Source organism: Lutjanus erythropterus, chromosome 16, assembly GCF_056507025.1.
Source record: "Lutjanus erythropterus isolate fLutEry1 chromosome 16, fLutEry1.hap2, whole genome shotgun sequence".
Lineage (NCBI taxonomy): Eukaryota > Metazoa > Chordata > Actinopteri > Lutjaniformes > Lutjanidae > Lutjanus > Lutjanus erythropterus.
In genome coordinates this window covers 34,858,058-34,881,557 of record NC_139332.1, presented here as the reverse complement: position 1 = coordinate 34,881,557, position 23,500 = coordinate 34,858,058, and the positions used below count along the sequence as shown (strand labels likewise).

The 23,500-nt window shown below is 39.7% G+C and overlaps 3 pseudogenes and 1 gene segment (V, D, J or C); 1 reads left to right on the top strand and 3 right to left on the bottom strand.

Annotated features, from left to right (window-relative positions):
- Positions 1-219: 219 nt before the first annotated feature.
- On the bottom strand, positions 220-4,798 carry LOC146313503 (Ig kappa-b4 chain C region pseudogene; annotated as a pseudogene).
- Positions 4,799-8,404: 3,606 nt separating this feature from the next.
- On the bottom strand, positions 8,405-8,915 carry LOC146313502 (Ig kappa-b4 chain C region pseudogene; annotated as a pseudogene).
- Positions 8,916-13,268: 4,353 nt separating this feature from the next.
- LOC146313501 (immunoglobulin kappa variable 4-1-like) lies at positions 13,269-16,593 on the top strand. The segment is given in 4 exon segments: positions 13,269-13,320; positions 13,428-13,453; positions 14,580-14,809; positions 16,350-16,593. Coding segments are annotated over 4 exon segments (552 nt in total).
- Positions 16,594-17,635: 1,042 nt separating this feature from the next.
- Positions 17,636-23,231, bottom strand: LOC146313500 (Ig kappa-b4 chain C region pseudogene; annotated as a pseudogene).
- Between the last annotated feature and the right edge of the window lie 269 nt (positions 23,232-23,500).

Sequence of the window (23,500 nt, the reverse complement as noted above, 5' to 3'; positions counted from 1 at the left end):
CACAGTCACTGTGGATTTAAGTTCCAGTGTGTAAGATTCAGGGTGATCTATTGGCAGACTACTGCAGAAACCAGATGTCAGCTGATACATCATTTCTTCCTAAAATAATCCTCTGACATTAATGTCACTGAGAAAAACTGTGAGCAATGAAACCGATCTACTTTTTCATTTAAGACAGCAGTCATTCTGATAAAAATGTGTCTGGACACCACTGGTTTGATGAAATAGTCTTTATTGTTTTAACAAGCAGAGAATATCAGCAATACAGCCAGTAACACAAATCACACTTTAAAATCATCGTGAAACAGGAGGAGAGATAGAAAGGACTATTACTTTATGCAGATGACACCCTGCTTTCTGTTTATAACCCTGTAAATCATTGTTATATTTAGATTTTTAAACTTCAGACAATGAGAATAATTTCTAGGTATAAATTCTTCTTCAGGGACAGATGTTAGTAATAACAGATATGATCACCATCAAAACAGTGAATACGTCTAATAAAGTATATTGTTACTGGAGTTTAATAGACATAGATATAGATAAAACTGGAACAATTACAAAATAAGATCCACAGTTTTACAATCATTAACTAGTAATCTGGGAACCAGAGTTTTTATGGCTGAGATTTCAGCATTGATCTAATTAATATATAAGTCAAAGAAATAAAGTCAAAAGACGTGGCTTTTATGATACACATGATAAAATATTTATTGTTTTAAATGTTGAAACCATCAACACAAGCAAGAAAATTTTAAAGTTGAAACATGTCAAGAGAAAGAGGACAAGACAGAGAGCAGACAGAGAGCAGTATGAGAGTAAAACCAGCAGCAGAGTCCCAGTGAGTCAGGTCAGGACTGGGAACACTGGTCTCTCTTCAGTGTCTCTGAGAGTGGAGTCTGGGAGCCCTGGGTGGCCTCACAGGTCACAGAGCACACCTTCCTCCACTGGTCTGCAGGGAGCCTCAGGGTGCTGCTCCAGCTGTAGCGGCCGTCCTTCTCCAGCACCCCGGGGCTCCTGCTCTCCTCCCAGCTGCTGCTGCTGCTGCTGCCGTCCACCTTCCAGGACAGACTCCAGTCTGAGGGGAAGCCCTTGTTGGCCAGACACATGAGCGTGGCCTTCCCCTGCCGCAGCTCCTCACTGGAGGGGGGCAGCACCGTCAGGGTGGGACGAGCATCACCTAGGAGACACCAATCAGCTTAGAGGACAGGGACCACACAGCTGTCAACCAACCAGCAGACACTTGGACACCTTTACTGTGTGAGAGTTGATTTTCTCCTTTAAGGAGTTTCTGTCAGATGTTTTTTCTGCTCCACCAGTCACTCACTCACACATTGTTTCACTTCCCTTTAAGAAGCCTCTCATGCATATCAGCACAGAGAGAATCATCATACAGAATGAGATGAAATATATCAAACTACACTGACAAGAAAATATATAAAACTTTGGACTGAAAATCAGCAAAAGTCTCAACTATACATTACTTTAATGTATTTAGTGGAACCATAAAAAACGCAAGAAAATTCACAGGCTCTGATTAAATTTTCATGATCTGGATTTAAATCATCATCAACAAACTGTTCAAAACATTTTTTTAAAATCTGAAACAATAAATGACACAATGAACAGATGTTACACATTTCGAATTAACAAATTTTCTTTGAAGAATTTAATCTTACTTCCTTTAAAAAAACAGTTATTACTGACACAGAAAATTAAAAACTAATCATGATGAACATTTTTCCAGTAAGACTAAAGTCTTATCTATCCTTTAGTTAAGGTTGTTAAAATTTCAGTATGACAGGAATGTCTAAAGAAATATAAACTGAAATAAAACTGCTCTGAGTTCAACTCAATGATAAAGGAGGAGAAATACGAGTATCAATGAAAAACATGTTAGAATAAAAGAAGATATATTTATCTTGATAAAACATCCAAAATACTAATTCAAAATATAAATTTAACGTAATTTTCTGTCGTATTTGTTAATAAACTTACTTCCAACATCCAGTCTGGTTCCTCCACCGAACGTGTACCACAGTGATACAAAGTCATTGAGCCGCCGTACAAAAACCTCTGACTGTAGAGAGACACGGCTCTCTGACTTTGACACAAACAAACTCTACAAAAACGTCCCCAGTTTACCCAGTTTATGATGAGTAATAACTGGTTAAAGTGTTAAAAACCAGTTCACAAATATTCATTATGTAATGAACCATTTTTTCTCTTTAAATGTTAAACATCTACAATCAATATCAGTTTCTCTTTCAGTCAACAAAAATGAAAGAAAATATTGAAAAGAAAAACTCACCAATAAATCCTGACAAATATAAATAATTATTATAAACATGTTTATTGTTGATCGTGATGAATAAAACAGTATTTTTTATCCCACTGTGACGTTGGTCTCGTAGTGAATTAGGTGGAATTCATAAAATATTCTGGATGAAAATTTGTTCATCAAACTCAAACAAAGTCACATAAAAATGAGCACTGACACATTTCTAATCAATAGACTGATAAAGTGATTGATCCATTGATAAACATCATCCTGAGAGTAATCCAAGTCCCTGTTGGAGTCAGTCAGAGCATTTCCATAGAGAGTGACTTTGCATCAGCAGCACCATGCTCCAGTGCTCTGGGAGAGTTTATAGTCCTGAGAGTTGAAGACTGGATGACTGACAGCTGTCCTTCATGACAACAGAAGACACAGAAATCCTCCTCATCAAAAACATGACTTTGATCTGCGTCCTCATCTGGACTCTCCTCTGCTGCTGCTTCACAGGTAAAGTCCAGAGAATCAAACTCCTCTCCTCTATCAACATCCGTCCCTCTGAAATGAAGCCCACAAAACCATGACGCTGCTTTATGTTTTTGTCTCTGTGTCCTCAGAGTCCAGAGGTCAGTATACAGTGACTCAGTCTGGAGCAGTGAGCTCTGCTGTGGGACGCTCCGTCTCCATCACATGTAGGACCAGTCAGGATGTTTATGTTTGGAGCGGATTGTTCTCAAGCTCTTATGCATTATCCTGGTACCAACAGAGAGATGGAGAAACTCCTAAACTCCTCATTTACACTGCTAGCACTCGAGTATCAGGGATTCCAGATCGTTTTACAGGCAGTGGATCAAACTCTGACTTCACTCTGACCATCAGTGGAGTCCAGACTGAAGATGCAGCAGTTTACTACTGTCAGAGTTTTCATGAAATCCACAGTGTGTGGGTGTTCACACAGTGAAAAACCGTCGTACAAAAACCTCCTTCAGCTGAAGAGGAACTGATGTGACTCAACAGCTGCACAGAAACTGAACTGACTGCTGCAGCTGGAAGCTACTGCAGAGACTGATACACTTCACTGAGGACACACACACACACACACACACACACACACACACACACACACACATTGTTCTAATGAATTGTTATAAGTTCTGATCTGATTTTCCAAATAATTAAGAGGAATCAACATGGGACTCCAAGAGGATTACATGTTTAGGTATTGTTGCTTTAACATTGAGTTGAAATGAAAAATGTCTTTTTAAGTCTCAGTCATGACCTTTGACCTCAGCTTCATTCTAGATCACAACATCTTTAAAGACACAGCATGAGATACCTTCATGATCAAAAATGGTTCAAACAGAACCTGAATATCCTTTAAATTGTGGAAGTTATTCTTAAAACACAAAGATCCATAGACACAAACACAACACATTCAATGACAAAAAAAAGGATCTTCCCTGAAATAAAATAAGTTTCTCGTGACTTGAATCTAAGCCTCATATTTGATAATTGTTAAACAGTGAAAAGAAAATATGAGAGCATAGATCAGCATCATGGACAAATCTAACCCAAAACCATCTACATCCTTCAAACTACATGAAATATAATACAATATTTAAATGATCAAAATAAATTTCATTATCAACTGGAAACATGAGACAAACGATACAAATAACCTTCTTGATAAAAGTAAAACTAGCAAGTTAATTTCATCATGATCTTCACTGATCCTTTTTGCCCACTTTAATTTACCTGCTTTTTCTCACCACTGTAAACTGAAGACATCATCATTTTGTAGTTATGGACTTTAATAAACAGATTTTTTACATAAAATGATCTCTAACAGAGAAAACACCCTTCATCATATTCTAGTATTCTCTCAACAGTTTCAGTTGGTAGAAAGAATAAGGCAACTGAAAGTCATATGAAGATGTTCAAGATGTTCAAATCCCGGTTATGATATTTTAATTTACCATCCATCAGGCCCTGACAGCTGATTTTTAAATTACTTCAATGACTTTTTCTAAACAAGATTTCATTAATCTGGTTATTAATATGAAAACTTCTTCTAGTCCACGTGACGTTGTACCCACTTCTTTGTTTAAAAAACGTTATGGGTTCCATTGGTCCTTGTCTGCTCTTTATAATCAATAACTTGATATCTGATCAGGTCCAACCTTATTTAAAAGAAGCTGCTCATCAAACACTTCTCAGAAACACAAACCTTGATTCTTCTTTGCTCCAGAACTACAGGTCTGTTTCTAAGTTACCTTTTATAGCTACAGTTTTAGAAAACATGGTTTCTAATCTGTCTTAGATGAGCTCAACATTTTGGAGTTTCAGTCTGGTTTCAGTCAGTTGTATTCAACAGAAACAGCTCTTCTCAAATGATCTGTTGATACACGGTGATGCAGGAGGATGTTCTGTGTTGGTTCTATTAGATCTTACTGCTGCTTGGTTGAGGCTCAGGCAGTGGGTGGGTATCTCTGCATCAGCTTTGCAGTGGTTCTCTGCTTTCATTTGTGACATTAAAATAAAGACACTGAAGAAAACAATAAACACAGTGTTTTCTGTGTGTGGTACTGTTTGTCTCATGCAGTGCAACACATCTCCTTCACACAGAGTTGATCAGATTGCTGATTGTGGCCTGTGGGATGTTGGTCCTCTCCTCTTCAGTAGCTGTGTGAAATTACTGGATGTTGGCGGGAAGTGGAACACGCTGCTGTAAACTCCGACCCAGAGCCTCCCAAACATGTTCAATGAGTGACGTGTGTGCTGAGTCTGCAGGTCGTACAAGAACTGGGATGTTTTCAGCTTTCAGAAATAATTTACAGATCCTTGGTGACCATTTGGCCACTCAAGTCAGTTATGAAGATGAGTCAGGTCAAAACATCAGTGAGGATGATTAACACACAGATGAACTTCTCTGAGATGGTTTCTAACAGTTTGTGCAGAAATTCTTTGGTTGTTCAAATGAACTGTTGCATCAGCTGTCTGGTTATAGTAGTTATTCAAATTGCTCAACAGACAACTGTTAGCAACAAAGTTTAATCTCATCTGAAAAGTCTACAGAGGACATTTAAATCATAAAAGTCCACAGGAAACAACATTTATGGGGTTCATATAGGCATTATAGGAGTTTACAGTAGACTAACAATATTCACCATCAAATAAATATTTGACTGGATGCATGAGCTGAAAAAACAACCTCACAGTTCCAGTTACAATCAGTTTTTTATGATCTGAATAAAGTTAAAAAGATGATTATTAAGATCTGGAATAAATGTCTTAAATATTTTTGAATCTGAAAGATTTAGTTCATGTAAGTTCATATTCATACTGTAGCACCAGGGATTTACTGTGAGTTGTCTGTAAACTCAGACCAGGATGACCTCAGTACCCTGACCTTAATGAAGTCTCTCAGGACATTAACTGGTGATTCAAAGAGTTAGTTTTTTATCATCTGTTCTCAATGGAGCAATGAGTACTGCTGTTAAAAATACTGAGTTGGAGTCATAGACTGGATATGTCAGTTTTTCTAAATTGATTTGGCTCATTTCTCACAACAGTCTTAATATTTTCGAAACTGTAACTGCAAATGTCGCATCTGTTTCATGAGACGACACAACTCTATTGCATGTTGGCAAAAGGTAGTAAGTCGCCCGAAACATTTGATTTATGCTTCAAAACTGTGTTACTGTGTCAGTAAATTTGCCATACACACCAAAATGAAAAGTTATTTTGTCATCATGTGAGCCGTACGGCTCAAAAGACTTTGGCTAAATGCAAATATTTATCAGAGAGTGACTTTGCATCAGCAGCACCATGCTCCAGTGCTCTGGGAGAGTTTATAGTCCTGAGAGTTGAAGACTGGATGACTGACAGCTGTCCTTCATGACAACAGAAGACACAGAAATCCTCCTCATCAAAAACATGACTTTGATCTGCGTCCTCATCTGGACTCTCCTCTGCTGCTGCTTCACAGGTAAAGTCCAGAGAATCAAACTCCTCTCCTCTATCAACATCCGTCCCTCTGAAATGAAGCCCACAAAACCATGACGCTGCTTTATGTTTTTGTCTCTGTGTCCTCAGAGTCCAGAGGTCAGGTCACAGTGACTCAGTCTGGAGCAGTGAGCTCTGCTGTGGGACGCTCCGTCTCCATCACATGTAGGACCAGTCAGAATGTTTATGTTGCGGGCAGCAGCCACTGTTTACACTGGTACCAACAGAGAGATGGAGAAAGTGCAAAACTGCTTATTAAGTATGCCAATCAGCGAGAATCAGGGATTCCAGCTCGTTTTACAGGCAGTGGATCAAACTCTGACTTCACTCTGACCATCAGTGGAGTCCAGACTGAAGATGCAGCAGTTTACTACTGTCAGAGTCTTCACTACCCCAACAGTCAGTGGGTGTTCACACAGTGAAAAACCGTCGTACAAAAACCTCCCTCAGTCAGACTGAACAGAAAATGAACTGACTGCTGCAGCTGGAAGCTACTGCAGACTGATACACTTCACTGAGGACACACACACACACACACACACACACACACACACACACCTCGCTCCCTGTGATGTTTATGTCGTTATCAGAGGTTGATCACAAATGTCCTCACTTGTCCACACAGGCAGTGCAGACGTCAACCTGCTGTACATGTGTGGAACATGTCCTCCAACTGAACTCCAGACAGAAGCATAAACAGAACTAATAGATGTCCATGATACACACAGTCAAGTCTGTATGCAGCACAGTTTGTCAGTGTCTTTCAGCATTGTTTCCAAATATCAGTCCAAAGATAACTAATCCTAAACACCTTCAGGCGTACAGGCCTCTCACAGCCACAGAGCAACACAAAGGGTTGAAGGACAGTTGAAAAGATCAGTGTCTGTGATCTTCCCTGTATACAGGACATTTACAGACGTCACTTCATTTAAAAGGCCCACAGAATCATCAAGGAGCCCAGACACCCCAATAATGGACTTTTTCAGCTGCTGCCTTGTTGCAGGCGTTATCACAGCCTCAGAACCAGGACCAACAGGCTCTGTGACTCTTTCTGTCATCAAGCAGTTAGACTCATGAACACTACCTAACAATAACCTGACATTACCTGGATTAGACACTGAAGCTACACTGATATTGTTTTTACTCACTTTTATTACTGCTGAAAGTTCTTAGTATATTTATACTGAATAGTGAATTTGATGATGCACTTTATAAAGCTTGATGGTGCAGTTTGTTCTATGGAACCGAGCTCTTCATCTTAAGGACCGTCTACAAACATCTGGAGGAGTCTATGGTCCATGTCTCGCTTTAGTTTGCTGACTTTTCTTTGACCAACACGCAGTGACTGGCTGTTTATCTGAAACTGTAGAAATATGCACTGACTGAACTCAGCGGTGTGTCTTATCCCTGTAACTGTTTAGCATTGACACTGACAGCTGCAGAAGGTGTGAGGACGGTCTGTACCTTGTCATATGTCAGGGGACACTGCTGTCTCTCCTTCAGGGTTCAGAACAGGACCATATCTGACACCCTCTGTCTTACAAGTGTCATGTTGTTTTGTTGTCAGGACTTTGTGTACTTTTTTCAACTGTTCATTTATTTATTTGCATATTTATTATCAGTAAACATCTACATTTTTAATCTTATAATGTTGGTATGTTTTAGTTGTTATTATCAGTGTTTTTCTTTCTTCCTGTGTACTGTGTGTATATCTTTGATCTGGTTGCTGAGCTGCTGAATAAAAAAAGGCTCTGACAGAAAAATAAAGTTCTACTGGCTGATTGAAAACAAATGCAAACAAATATTTCAATATAAATTCATTATGAAAAATTCACTAAACAAAGATATATGTTTACTTCACTGTTCTTTCCTTTCATGACTAAAACTCTGACTGTGTTCATCAGAAAATCCATCTTCATCTCAGACATCTGTTCATTCACACCAACAAAAAATAATCTTGTATGCAGATGACATCCTATTATAGATCATAAGATTGTCATCTTCCCTTCTTGTAGTTATTGATCAGATCTTACAAATAAGCCATGACACAATTTCTGGATTTAACAGAACTATTAAGACAGACACATCTCTTACTTTTACTATAACAAAGATGAAAACAACTGATTCAATGAACTGGACTTTATTATTTTGAATTCTTAAAATTACAATAAGCAAAGAAAATCTTTATCAATGAAACATGTATTTAGAGAGTTAGTGAAGGAAAGAAAGAGATCAACAGAGAGAGACAGAGTTACAGAGAGCAGACAGAGAGCGGTATGAGAGTAAAACCAGCAGCAGAGTCCCAGTGAGTCAGGTCAGGACTGGGAACACTGGTCTCTCCTCAGTGTCTCTGAGAGTGGAGTCTGGGAGCCCTGGGTGGCCTCACAGGTCACAGAGCCCACCTTCCTCCACTGGTCTGCAGGGAGCCTCAGGGTGCTGCTCCAGCTGTAGCGGCCGTCCTTCTCCAGCACAACGCGGCTCCTGCTCTCCTCCCAGCTGATGCTGCTGCTGCCGTCCACCTTCCAGGACAGACTCCAGTCTGAGGGGAAGCCCTTGTTGGCCAGACACATGAGCGTGGCCTTCCCCTGCTGCAGCTCCTCACTGGAGGGGGGCAGCACCGTCAGGGTGGGACGAGCATCACCTAGGAGACACCAATCAGCTTAGAGGACAGGGACCACACAGCTGTCAATCAACCAGCAGACACTTGGACACCTTTACTGTGTGAGAGTTGATTTTCTCCTTTAAGGAGTTTCTGTCAGATGTTTTTTCTGCTCCACCAGTCACTCACTCACACATTGTTTCACTTCCCTTTAAGAAGCCTCTCATGCATATCAGCACAGAGAGAATCATCATACAGAATGAGATGAAATATATCAAACTACACTGACAAGAAAATATACAAAACTTTGGACTGAAAATCAGCAAAAATCTCAACTATACATTACTTTAATGTATTTAGTGGAACCATAAAAGATGCAAGAAAATTCACAGACTCTGATTAAATTTTCATGATCTGGATTTAAATCATCATCAACAAACTGTTCAAAAGATTTTTTTTAAATTTGAAACAATAAATGACACAATGAACAGATGTTACACATTTCAAATTAACAAATTTTAACTTCACTCGGTTCAGTTTTCTTTGAAGAATTTAATCTTACTTCCTTTGAAAACAGTTATTACTGACACAGAAAATTAAAAACTAATCATGGTGAACATTTTTCCAGTAAGATTAAAGTTTTATCTATCCTTTAGTTAAGGTTGTTAAAACTTCAGTATGACAGGAATGTCTAAAGAAATATAAACTGAAATAAAACTGCTCTGAGTTCAACTCAATGATAAAGGAGGAGAAATACGAGTATCAATGAAAAACATGTTAGAATAAAAGAAGATATATTTATCTTAATAAAACATCCAAAATACTAATTCAAAATATGAATTTAACATAATTTTCTGTAATATTTGTTAATAAACTTACTTCCAAACTCCAGTCTGGTTCCTCCACCAAAAGTCCACCACAGTGATACAAACTCATTGAGCCGCCGTACAAAAACCTCTGACTGTAGAGAGACACGGCTCTCTGACTTTGACACACTGAAATAAACCTAACAGCCCTCAAGATGAAGCCTCATGATTAAGGTTTGAAATTTACTGTCTGGCTGAATATTTTATATTTATTGCAATTAATTTTTTAACTTTCTATTGTTGAAGCAAACATAGGCAGTGCAAAATATGATTAGAAAATGAACATTTTTATGGAAAAGTAACTATTTTCCAAATTATGTTGAATTACAAGGTGATAAAAAGAAAAAGTAACTCCAAAAATTAACGAAAATGGTAAAAATTTGACTTACTTCCAATATCCAGTCTGGTTCCTCCACCGAACGTGTACCACAGTGATACAAACTCATTGAGCCGCCGTACAAAAACCTCTGACTGTAGAGAGACACGGCTCTCTGACTTTGACACAAACAAACTCAACAAAAACATCCCCAGTTCACCCAGTTTATGATGAGTAATAACTGGTTAAAGTGTTTAAAACCAGTTCACAAATATTCATTATGTAATGAAACTTTTTTCTCATTAAATGTTAAACATCTACAAACAATATCAGTTTCTCTTTCAGTGAAAGAAATTGAAAGAAAATATTGAAAAGAAAAACTCACCAATAAATCCTGACAAATATAAATAATTATTATAAACATGTTTATTGTTGATCGTGATGAATAAAACAGTATTAGACAAACAAAGTCACATAAAAATGAACACTGACACATTTCTAATCAGTAGACTGATAGACTGATTGATCCATTGATAAACATCATCCTGAGAGTAATCCAAGTCCCTGTTGGAGTCAGTCAGAGCATTTCCATAGAGAGTGACTTTGCATCAGCAGCACCATGCTCCAGTGCTCTGGGAGAGTTTATAGTCCTGAGAGTTGAAGACTGGATGACTGACAGCTGTCCTTCATGACAACAGAAGACACACAAATCCTCCTCATCAAAAACATGACTTTGATCTGCGTCCTCATCTGGACTCTCCTCTGCTGCTGCTTCACAGGTAAAGTCCAGAGAATCAAACTCCTCTCCTCTATCAACATCCGTCCCTCTGAAATGAAGCCCACAAAACCATGACGCTGCTTTATGTTTTTGTCTCTGTGTCCTCAGAGTCCAGAGGTCAGTATACAGTGACTCAGTCTGGAGCAGTGAGCTCTGCTGTGGGACGCTCCGTCTCCATCACATGTAGGACCAGTCAGAATGTTTATAATGGGAACCATTTAGCCTGGTACCAACAGAGAGATGGAGAAACTCCTAAATTGCTCATCTATGCTGCTAGCACTCGAGTATCAGGGATTCCAGATCGTTTTACAGGCAGTGGATCAAACTCTGACTTCACTCTGACCATCAGTGGAGTCCAGACTGAAGATGCAGCAATTTACTACTGTCAGAGTTTTCACTACCCCAACAGTCAGAATGTGTTCACACAGTGAAAAACCGTCGTACAAAAACCTCCCTCAGTCAGACTGAACAGAAACTGAACTGACTGCTGCAGCTGGAAGCTACTGCAGAGACTGATACACTTCACTGAGGACACACACACACACACACACACACACACCCCTGATTGTTCAGATGACTGCTGTTCATCTACTTTTAAATATTAAATATAGTTGAGGACAAAATTATTAGCCCCCCTATGAAATTTAAAGTTTTTTTTCCAAATTTTCCCAAGTTCTTTTTTAACAGAGTGAGGAGTTTTTATCATAGCATTTATAAACATAGTAGTTTTCTTTAGAAAGCATATATTTCTATTTGCACACAATAACAGAGTAATTTAAAAAAAATACCAGGGTCAATATTATCAGCCCCTTTAAGATCTGACCTTTTCATTGAGCCATAGCACAAACCACTGCTGTGCAATGATGTGCTTTAACTTTGTGATGCTCAAAGCTTGTAAAATCAAGTAAGTTTATTCTGAGGGTTATCTTCCAGTTTACACACAGTATAAAAACTTCAGCAAAGGTTTGAGCTGTCACTCGATAAAGCATCATGCCAAAAACAAAATAAATCAGTTTACACTTGGGAAAAAGAATTGTTGATGCTCACAAAGCAGGAGAAGGATGTACAAAGTTATCACAGCATTTCCAAGTGTCAAGAACTGAAGTGAGAAGTATCATCGAGAAATTCAAAGAGAGCCACACTGTACACAACAAGCCTGGCACAGGTAGGACGACAAAGATTTCAAAGACTGGAAAAAAAAAAAAAAAAAAAAAAACTAGTGAGAGACGTGTCTAAAGACCCCAGAACAACTGCCAAGACACTAGTGAAGGACTTAACCAAGTTGAGAATTGTAGTCTCAAAGAAGACCGTCACTAGAACCCTGCACAGGAACGGACTGAGAGGTTGCAGATCAAGAAAAACACCTTCAAGCCAGACTGAAGTGTGCTAAGGACAACCTGGAGAAAAATTATGCATACTGGAAGCGTGTCCTTTGGGCAGATGAGACCAAACTAGAGCTGTTTGGCCACAGAGACATTGCTTATATTTGGAGAAAGAAGAGAGAGGCGTATAACCCAAAGAACACCATCTCCACAGTGAAACATGGTGGTGGGAGTATTATGCTGTGGGGATGCTTCAGTGCATCTGGGACTGGGAATCTGGTCAAGGTGGAAGGAATCATGAAGAAAGAAGGATATGTGTAGATTTTGAAAGAAAACCTCAAGCGGTCAGCAAAAAAACTGGTTCTGGGTCGTCTCTTTGTCTTTCAACAACGACCCAAAACATACGTCGCTCCTGGTGAAGAACCACCTTCAGAAGACCAAAGTGAACGTTACTGACTGGCCTGCGCAAAGTCCTGACTTTAATCCCATTGAAAATCTGTGCGATGAACTGAAGACCAAGGTCCATGCCAGAAGACCATCGAAGGAGCTTCAGAGATTCACCAAAGATGAATGACTTGAGACTTGATGAAATCTACAACAAATGACTGCAGGCTGTTGTTCAGCGAAAAGAATACACAACTGACTATTCCCATCAGGGGGGTTAATAATTTTGACCCTGGTAGGTTTTGGTTTTTGTGAAATAATTTTGTTTCTGTGTGCAAACTAAAATAATTTAAGGATCAAAAATTAAAACTACATTTTTGGAAAAGCTGTGTTAAAAATTCCTTGTTCTGTTTAACAGCACTTGGGAAATACTTGAAAAAAAATAAAAATTTAGGTAATAATTTCATCCTCATCTGTAAGAGAAAAAAGTAACTGCATGACACTTTTATTGATCAGATTACACAGACTCCTCACTGGAGGGGTGGGACGAGCATCACCTAGGAAAAACCAGTCATCTTAGATTTCCATAGAGAGTGACTTTGCATCAGCAGCACCATGCTCCAGTGCTCTGGGAGAGTTTATAGTCCTGACAGTTGAAGACTGGATGACTGACAGCTGTCCTTCATGACAACAGAAGACACAGAAATCCTCCTCATCAAAAACATGACTTTGATCTACGTCCTCATCTGGACTCTCCTCTGCTGCTGCTTCACAGGTAAAGTCCAGAGAATCAAACTCCTCTCCTCTATCAACATCCGTCCCTCTGAAATGAAGCCCACAAAACCATGACGCTGCTTTATGTTTTTGTCTCTGTGTCCTCAGAGTCCAGAGGTCAGATCACAGTGACTCAGCCTGGAGCAGTGAGCTCTGCTGTGGGACGCTCCGTCTCCATCACATGTAGGACCAGTCAGGATGTTCATGTTTGGAGCGGAGTGTTCACAAGCTCTCATGCATTATCCTGGTACCAACAGAGAGATGGAGAAATTCCTAAACTCCTCATTTACTCTGCTAGCACTCGAGAATCAGGGATTCCAGATCGTTTTACAGGCAGTGGATCAAACTCTGACTTCACTCTGACCATCAGTGGAGTCCAGACTGAAGATGCTGCAGTTTACTACTGTCAGAGTGCTCATGAAATCAACAGTCAGCGTGTGTTCACACAGTGAAAAACCATCGTACAAAAACCTCCCTCAGTCAGACTGAACAGAAACTGAACTGACTGCTGCAGCTGGAAGCTACTGCAGAGACTGATACACTTCACTGAGGACACACACACACACACACACACACACACACACGCACACACACCCTAAGTAGATTGAAAATCGTTGCTTAAACAAACAATGTACATGTAACAAAACAATTTTAATGACAAAAAAGAATCTGTGAGGAAATTAAATTACTTTTCCCTTCAATTCTCACCATCCATTTATATCCCATTAAAATCTCATGTTCTGATCAAAAACAGCTGAGCTGAGACGGTTGATTAGAAAAGTTTTGGCCCTGATCTTTGATTTCTGCATCATAATGATCACAATTAACTCATTTTTTTCACAGATCAGTATCATGAAGCACACTGATCTGCCATCTGCAAGAGCCCCTGAACTGCCCCCATCAACTGCCCTATGTGAGTTCATGCTGCCAACGGAAAATCACATCTTTAGACTCATAACCCAGTCCAATACTTCCACATGCCAACTGGATCCAATGCCCACAACCCTTGTTAAAGCATGTCTGCCCTCAATCATCCCTCTGATAACCTCCATCATCAGCTCCTCTTTGTCCACTGGTACAGTTCCTCCCTCACTGAAAGCTGCCTTAATCAAACCAACACGGAAAAAACCTGGACTTGACTCTACAGATCAGAACAACTGCTGGCCCATATCTAATCTTCCATTCATCTCCAAAATCATTGAGAAAGTAGTTGCACTCCAACTTCAAAGCTACCTTGAAAACAATAACCTCTGTGAACAGTTCCAATCAGGCTTCCACACTAAACACAGCACAGAAACTGCCCTGGTCAAGATCACCAACAACCTCCTCCTGGCAGCTGATTCTGGTCAGCTCTCTCTCCTCATCCTCCTAGACCTCACTGCTGCCTTTGATACAATATCCCATCAACTCCTCATGGACCGTCTTGCCAGTATTGGAATCAAGGGCACTGTGTTCAAATGGTTTACATCCTACCTTTCTGACAGATCACAGTTTGTACAAATTCAGAACTATAAATCAGAAAGCACAACAGTCCATGACGGAGTTCCACAAGGTTCAGTATTGGGGCCCCTCCTGTTCATCATCGACCTCCTCCCTCTTGGCAATATCTTCCAGCATTATGGTATTCATTTTCATTCCTACACTGATGACACACAGCTCTACTCATCCACTCTCTTTCAATAGCTGATGCCCCCATACCCATCTCCACACAAGTCAAGAGTCTTGGTGTTATCATGGACAGTACCCTCTCCTTCTCCAGCCATATAAACAATGTATCACAGACTGCCTTTTTCCATCTATGAAACATCTCCAGACTACACCCTGCCTTAACACAGCACTCTACTGACATCCTTGTCAATGTCCTGGTCACCTCTCGCATGGACTACTGCAACGCAATCCTAACTGGTAACCCTAATAAACTCATCCACCGACCTCAACTCATCCAAAACTCTGCAGCACAGATCATTACCTGCACAAAATCCACTGAACATGTAACTCCTCTGCTTATTCAGTTACACTGGCTCCCTGTATCACAACGCATCAACTTCAATATCCTTCTGCTAACCTCCAAAGACCTTCATAACCTGTCACCTGTCTATCTCACAGAACTCTTACCCATCTACACTCCACTTCGGCCACTTCGCTCTTCATCTGCTGATCTGCTAATAATACCACCTGTTAACCTCAGTACAGTGGGTGCCAGGGCCTTCTCTCACGCTGCACCTAAACTCTGGAACTCTTTTCCCCACCATATCCATACACTGGACTCTGTTGAAATAAAATTAAAACCACCCTTAAAACCCAAGTAAACTAACATACTTGTTCCAACTCCATTGATGGAATCTCATTTACCTCGTACAATTACTGATTTTAATTTATTTCTGCTCTATATGTTTTGCTACTGTCCTTTTTGATTGTATGATTTTTATGTGTGATCTATGCTGTTGTCATTTCTGATGTAAGGTGACCTTGAGTGTCATGAAAGGCAAAAGGCATGACAAAATTGCTGCTGCCAAGCTTTTAAACCAAGTGATACAAAAGGTGTCACGTAACATCAGTTTTGATTTCTTTACACTGGATTTCCTTCGAATTCAGGATCTTCAAATGTCTGCTCATGAAAGATGATATTCAAATACACAAACTGACTCACTTTCCATAGAGAGTGACTTTGCATCAGCAGCACCATGCTCCAGTGCTCTGGGAGAGTTTATAGTCCTGAGAGTTGAAGACTGGATGACTGACAGCTGTCCTTCATGACAACAGAAGACACAGAAATCCTCCTCATCAAAAACATGACTTTGATCTGCGTCCTCATCTGGACTCTCCTCTGCTGCTGCTTCACAGGTAAAGTCCAGAGAATCAAACTCCTCTCCTCTATCAACATCCGTCCCTCTGAAATGAAGCCCACAAAACCATGACGCTGCTTTATGTTTTTGTCTCTGTGTCCTCAGAGTCCAGAGGTCAGATCACAGTGACTCAGTCTGGAGCAGTGAGCTCTGCTGTGGGACGCTCCGTCTCCATCACATGTAGAACCAGTCAGAGGGTTAATGTTGGGAACTGTTTAGCCTGGTACCAACAGAGAGATGGAGAAACTCCTAAACTGATTATTAAGTATGCTAATCAGCGAGTATCAGGGATTCCAGCTCGTTTTACAGGCAGTGGATCAAACTCTGACTTCACTCTGACCATCAGTGGAGTCCAGACTGAAGATGCAGCAGTTTACTACTGTCAGAGTTTTCACTACCCCAACAGTCAGTATGTGTTCACACAGTGAAAAACCGTCGTACAAAAACCTCCCTCAGTCTCAGAAACTGAACTGACTGCTGCAGCTGGAAGCTACTGCAGAGTGATACACTTCACTGAGGACACACACACACACACACACACACACACACACACACACACACACACACACACACACACACACACACCTGACTGGTTAGATGACTGTAGTTCTTCTCTTCTGTTGCATAAACTCACAGCTTCTGTAAAAATGACCTCCTTTCATTTTTTAACACAAACTCCTGTCAGCTTTAAGATCCCACAACTAAACAGTGACCCTGTTAGGCTGCATTGACAGAGCTGTCAGATATGACATGTACTTAATCCATTCTTCTTTTTAATCATTATCTAATGTTATAATATACAACTGATCTCACACAGCAAAACCCAGTCTCTGTGCATTTGTTGTATCTCTTGTGACCATTTAAGACAACAACATCAGACACTGCTGATGAGACAGAAAGTCAGTCTTCAAATGTGAGTCTTTGCCATGTCATTAGTCCAACTGGATAGTTCCAAAGTTTTAAAGCCACAGACTCAAACACACTGTAAACTTGACCTTTAAACCTGTCATGATGTCAAACCAACAAGTTTAGGTCAAAGCAGAAGAGGACAGAAAGGACAGATGTGAGGGACACATGTGGCACAGATTCATTTTCTCCTTTCATCTTTTAACAGCAGCTCCTTCCTTCTTTAGGAAACCACAACTGAACAGACACTGATAGGCTGCCCTGATGTCGACATAATCCCTTTATTTCTTTTAAAAATCTTCAGACAAATGTCATGAAATTCTACTGATGTGACCATGAGAGAAACCCAGTCACTGTGGATTTAAGTTCCAGTGTGTAAGATTCAGGGTGATCTATTGGCAGACTACTGCAGAAACCAGATGTCAGCTGATACATCATTTCTTCCTAAAATAATCCTCTGACATTAATGTCACTGAGAAAAACTGTGAGAGATGAAACCGATCTACTGTTTCATTTAAGACAGCAGTCATTCTGATAAAAATGTGTCTGGACACCACTGGTTTGATGAAATAGTCTTTATTGTTTTAACAAGCAGAGAATATCAGCAATACAGCCAGTAACACAAATCACACTTTAAAATCATCGTGAAACAGGAGGAGAGATAGAAAGGACTATTACTTTATGCAGATGACACCCTGCTTTCTGTTTATAACCCTGTAAATCATTGTTATATTTAGATTTTTAAACTTCAGACAATGAGAATAATTTCTAGGTATAAATTCTTCTTCAGGGACAGATGTTAGTAATAACAGATAGCTTTATGATCACCGTGGAAACAGTGATTACGTCTAATAAAGTATATTGTTACTGGAGTTTAATAGACAGAGATATAGATAAAACTGGAACAATTACAAAATAAGATCCACAGTTTTACAATCATTAACTAGTAATCTGGGAACCAGAGTTTTTATGGCTGAGATTTCAGCATTGATCTAATTAATATATAAGTCAAAGAAATAAAGTCAAAAGACATGTGGCTTTTATGATACACATGATAAAATATTTATTGTTTTAAATGTTGAAACCATCAACACAAGCAAGAAAATTTTAAAGTTGAAACATGTCAAGAGAAAGAGAACAAGACAGAGAGCAGACAGAGAGCAATATGAGAGTAAAACCAGCAGCAGAGTCCCAGTGAGTCAGGTCAGGACTGGGAACACTGGTCTCTCCTCAGTGTCTCTGAGAGTGGAGTCTGGGAGCCCTGGGTGGCCTCACAGGTCACAGAGCCCACCTTCCTCCACTGGTCTGCAGGGAGCCTCAGGGTGCTGCTCCAGCTGTAGCGGCCGTCCTTCTCCAGCACCCCGGGGCTCCTGCTCTCCTCCCAGCTGCTGCTGCTGCTGCTGCCGTCCACCTTCCAGGACAGACTCCAGTCTGAGGGGAAGCCCTTGTTGGCCAGACACATGAGCGTGGCCTTCCCCTGCTGCAGCTCCTCACTGGAGGGGGGCAGCACCGTCAGGGTGGGACGAGCATCACCTAGGAGACACCAATCAGCTTAGAGGACAGGGACCACACAGCTGTCAATCAACCAGCAGACACTTGGACACCTTTACTGTGTGAGAGTTGATTTTCTCCTTTAAGGAGTTTCTGTCAGATGTTTTTTCTGCTCCACCAGTCACTCACTCACACATTGTTTCACTTCCCTTTAAGAAGCCTCTCATGCATATCAGCACAGAGAGAATCATCATACAGAATGAGATGAAATATATCAAACTACACTGACAAGAAAATATACAAAACTTTGTTCTGAAAATCAGCAAAAATCTCAATGTTACACGTTTCGAATTAACAAATTTTAACTTCACTCGGTTCAGTTTTCTTTGAAGAATTTAATCTTACTTCCTTTAAAAAAACAGTTATTACTGACACAGAAAATTAAAAACTAATCATGATGAACATTTTTCCAGTAAGATTAAAGTTTTATCTATCCTTTAGTTAAGGTTGTTAAAACTTCAGTATGACAGGAATGTCTAAAGAAATATAAACTGAAATAAAACTGCTCTGAGTTCAACTCAATGATAAAGGAGGAGAAATACGAGTATCAATGAAAAACATGTTAGAATAAAAGAAGATATATTTATCTTAATAAAACATCCAAAATACTAATTCAAAATATAAATTTAACATAATTTTCTGTAATATTTGTTCAGAAACTTACTTCCAAACTCCAGTCTGGTTCCTCCACCAAAAGTCCACCACAGTGATACAAACTCATTGAGCCGCCGTACAAAAACCTCTGACTGTAGAGAGACACGGCTCTCTGACTTTGACACACTGAAATAAACCTAACAGCCCTCAAGATGAAGCCTCATGATTAAGGTTTGAAATTTACTGTCTAGCTGAATATTTTACATTTATTGCAATTAATTTTTTAACTTTCTATTGTTGAAGCAAACTTAGGCAGTGCAAAATATGATTGGAAAATATACATTATTATGGAAAAGTAACTATTTTCCAAATTATGTTGAATTACAAGGTGATAAAAAGAAAAAGTAACTCCAAAAATTAACGAAAATGGTAAAAATCTGACTTACTTCCAAACTCCAGTCTGGTTCCTCCACCAAAAGTCCACCACAGTGATACAAACTCATTGAGCCGCCGTACAAAAACCTCTGACTGTAGAGAGACACGGCTCTCTGACTTTGACACAAACAAACTCAACAAAAACATCCCCAGTTTACCCAGTTTATGATGAGTAATAACTGGTTAAAGTGTTAAAAACCAGTTCACAAATATTCATTATGTAATGAACCATTTTTCTATTTAAATGTTAAACATCTACAAACAATATCAGTTTCTCTTACAATCAAATAAATTAAAAGAAAATATTGAAAAGAAAAACTCACCAATAAATCCTGACAAATATAAATAATTATTATAAACATGTTTATTGTTGATCGTGATGAATAAAACAATATTTTTTATCCCACTGTGACGTTGGTCTCGTAGTGAATTAGGTGGAATTCATAAAATATTCTGGATGAAAATTTGTTCATCAAACTCAAACAAAGTCACATAAAAATGAGCACTGACACATTTCTAATCAATAGACTGATAAAGTGATTGATCCATTGATAAACATCATCCTGAGAGTAATCCAAGTCCCTGTTGGAGTCAGTCAGAGCATTTCCATAGAGAGTGACTTTGCATCAGCAGCACCATGCTCCAGTGCTCTGGGAGAGTTTATAGTCCTGAGAGTTGAAGACTGGATGACTGACAGCTGTCCTTCATGACAACAGAAGACACAGAAATCCTCCTCATCAAAAACATGACTTTGATCTGCGTCCTCATCTGGACTCTCCTCTGCTGCTGCTTCACAGGTAAAGTCCAGAGAATCAAACTCCTCTCCTCTATCAACATCCGTCCCTCTGAAATGAAGCCCACAAAACCATGACGCTGCTTTATGTTTTTGTCTCTGTGTCCTCAGAGTCCAGAGGTCAGGTCACAGTGACTCAGTCTGGAGCAGTGAGCTCTGCTGTGGGACGCTCCGTCTCCATCACATGTAGGACCAGTCAGGATGTTCATGTTTGGAGCGGATTGTTCTCAAGCTCTCATGCATTATCCTGGTACCAACAGAGAGATGGAGAAACTCCTAAACTGCTCATTTACTCTGCTAGCACTCGAGCATCAGGGATTCCAGCTCGTTTTACAGGCAGTGGATCAAACTCTGACTTCACTCTGACCATCAGTGGAGTCCAGACTGAAGATGCAGCAGTTTACTACTGTCAGAGTTTTCATAGCATCAACAGTCAGTATGTGTTCACACAGTGAAAAACCGTCGTACAAAAACCTCCCTCAGTCAGACTGAACAGAAACTGAACTGACTGCTGCAGCTGGAAGCTACTGCAGAGACTGATACACTTCACTGAGGACACACACACACACACACACACACACACACACACACACACACACACTTTAAATTACCTTTTCAGTCAGAGCTGATGGGATTCATCCAAACATTACTGGACCAGAACACTCGGGGGCCAACCTATATCCTGCTCTTTTGATGGTGTTAGTACACTAACATCAGGCAAGTCATTACAAATGAATGATTTTATTATCAAGGAAAGCCTTGATTTTTTTTTTTTTTTTAATTAAAACTTGTTTAAATGAAAACAACAGTGCAGCAGTTCTTATTGAATCAGCTCCTCCAAACTCAGCTCAGCTTCATCGGCTCAGTTAGAGAACTTATGAAAGCAGGAGCAACTTTATTGAAGGATGTTTACCAGTGCAAACAGTTGTCATATGGGAAGTTTGAGTCTTTTGAATGTGTTGCACTGCAGTTGAGATCCTCATGTCAAGCAGTATTAGTAGCATTTACAGGCCCCCAAAATATAGTGCACACTTTGTTGATGACTTTGCTAAAGTATTGTCTGCTGCGTGTATTGATTTTAACTGTGTTGTTATAAGGGGTGATTTTAATATTTATATTGATAATCCTAAAGATGTCAGTGCAAAATAACTTTTATACATCCTGGACAACTTCTGACTTTCCCAGTGTGGAACAGATCCAACACATAATAAAGGACATATCTTAGATCTAATTGTCTCCAAAGGTCGAGACATTTCTCAGGTTGTGTTGACTGATGTTGCTTTTTCGGATCATTACTATGTTTTCTTTAAAATGGCCATCTCTGCTGACACCAGTAAAATTACAACAGAGGTGATCAGAAAATGCTATATCGACGAAAACACCTGTACACTAATCATCCAGGATTTTACACCCACAGCAGCTCTGCCCTCAGTCTCTGTCAGTGATCTGGTTCATAGTTTCAGTTCTAAAGCTATGAATATTATGGATGTCATTATTGTCTCTGTTAAGAAAAAAGCACCATGGAGGAATGCCACACGGCTAAAAGCTCAAAAAAGAGAAATCAAACTCCAGGTTCATTATGACGTCTATAAGGAGAGATTTAACACACATAACTTAAAATTAAAAAGGGCAAGGGAGTCCTTTTTCTTGGAGATTATCAACAAAAATAACAATGATGCAGGGACTTTATTCACTGTTGTTGACAGACTGACAAACACATCAGTGTCGGTCCCTCCTGAACTGCTTTTCACCAAAACATACAATGACTTTACTTCTTTTTTCACAGATAAGATTTTAGAGATAAGACAAACAGTCTAAGTCCAACACAATGGTTAATGCACCTATGCCTCATAAGACAACTCTGGTTAATTTTTTTCACTCCTGAGATTATGCAACTTTGACAGTTATTGTCAAAAACCCTTGGCCCCGCTACCTGCTGCCTTGAGACTCTGCCTACAAGCTTTTTTAAAGACGTTTTTAACTGCATAGCATCAGATATACTACAGATAGTCAACAGTTTTCTTCAGTCAGGCCTTTTTCCAACAGCCCTGAAGACCGCAGTCATTAAACCTCTTTTTAAAAGGCCTGGATGCCTCAGGAATAAATGACTACAGGTCAATACTGAACCTATGTTTTATAGGAAAGATCATTGAAAAGGTCGTTTTTCAGCAACTTAATTCCTTCTTGGTGCAAAACAATTTCTTAAATGCCTTTCAGTCTGGATTTTGAGCACATCACAGCACTAATACTGCACCTGAAAAAGTTTTAAATGACATTCATCTGAACAGTGATGCATCAAAGATTTGGATTCCGGTATTACTGGACCTCAGTGCTGCATTCGACACAGGTGACCATAAGATACAGCTCGACGCACTGGAAAAGTGGGTGGGACTTCCTGGCACTGTGCTAAATTGGTTTAAACCTTATTTACAAAACAGGGATTTCTTTGTGTCACTTGGCAATTATGAATCTGTGTAGACAAAAGTTACATGTTGAGTTCCTCAAGGGTCCATTCTTGCACCTCATCTGTTCAACATCCACATGCTCCCTCTGATCCCTCAGCCTACTACCACCTTAAAAACATGGCAAGAATTAGAGGATTTCTGTCTGAAGAAGATACAGAAAAACTTGTTCATGGTTTCATTTTCAGCAGGATGTTCTATTGTAACGGTGTCCTCACAGGTCTGAGTGAAAAAATAAATCAGAGAGCTGCAGCTCGTCCAGAACGCTGCTGCTAGAGTCCTCACCGACACCAAGAGAGTAGAGCACATTACACCAGCGCTTCATCACTGCACTGGCTTCCTGTGTGAAAGGATAGATTTAAAAATCTTGTTACTCGTATAGAAAGCAGTAAATGGTCTTGGTCTCTGATTTACTGGTATGTTATGAAGCACCCAGACCCCTCAGATCATCTGGAACAGGTTTACTCAGTTCACAGGATCAAAACCAAGCAAGGTGAAGCAGCCTTTAGTTTCTCTGCTCCCCACCTGTGGAACAAATTCCTGAATACTTGAGGTCGACTCATTTAAATCAGGGCTTAAAACATGACTGTTTAA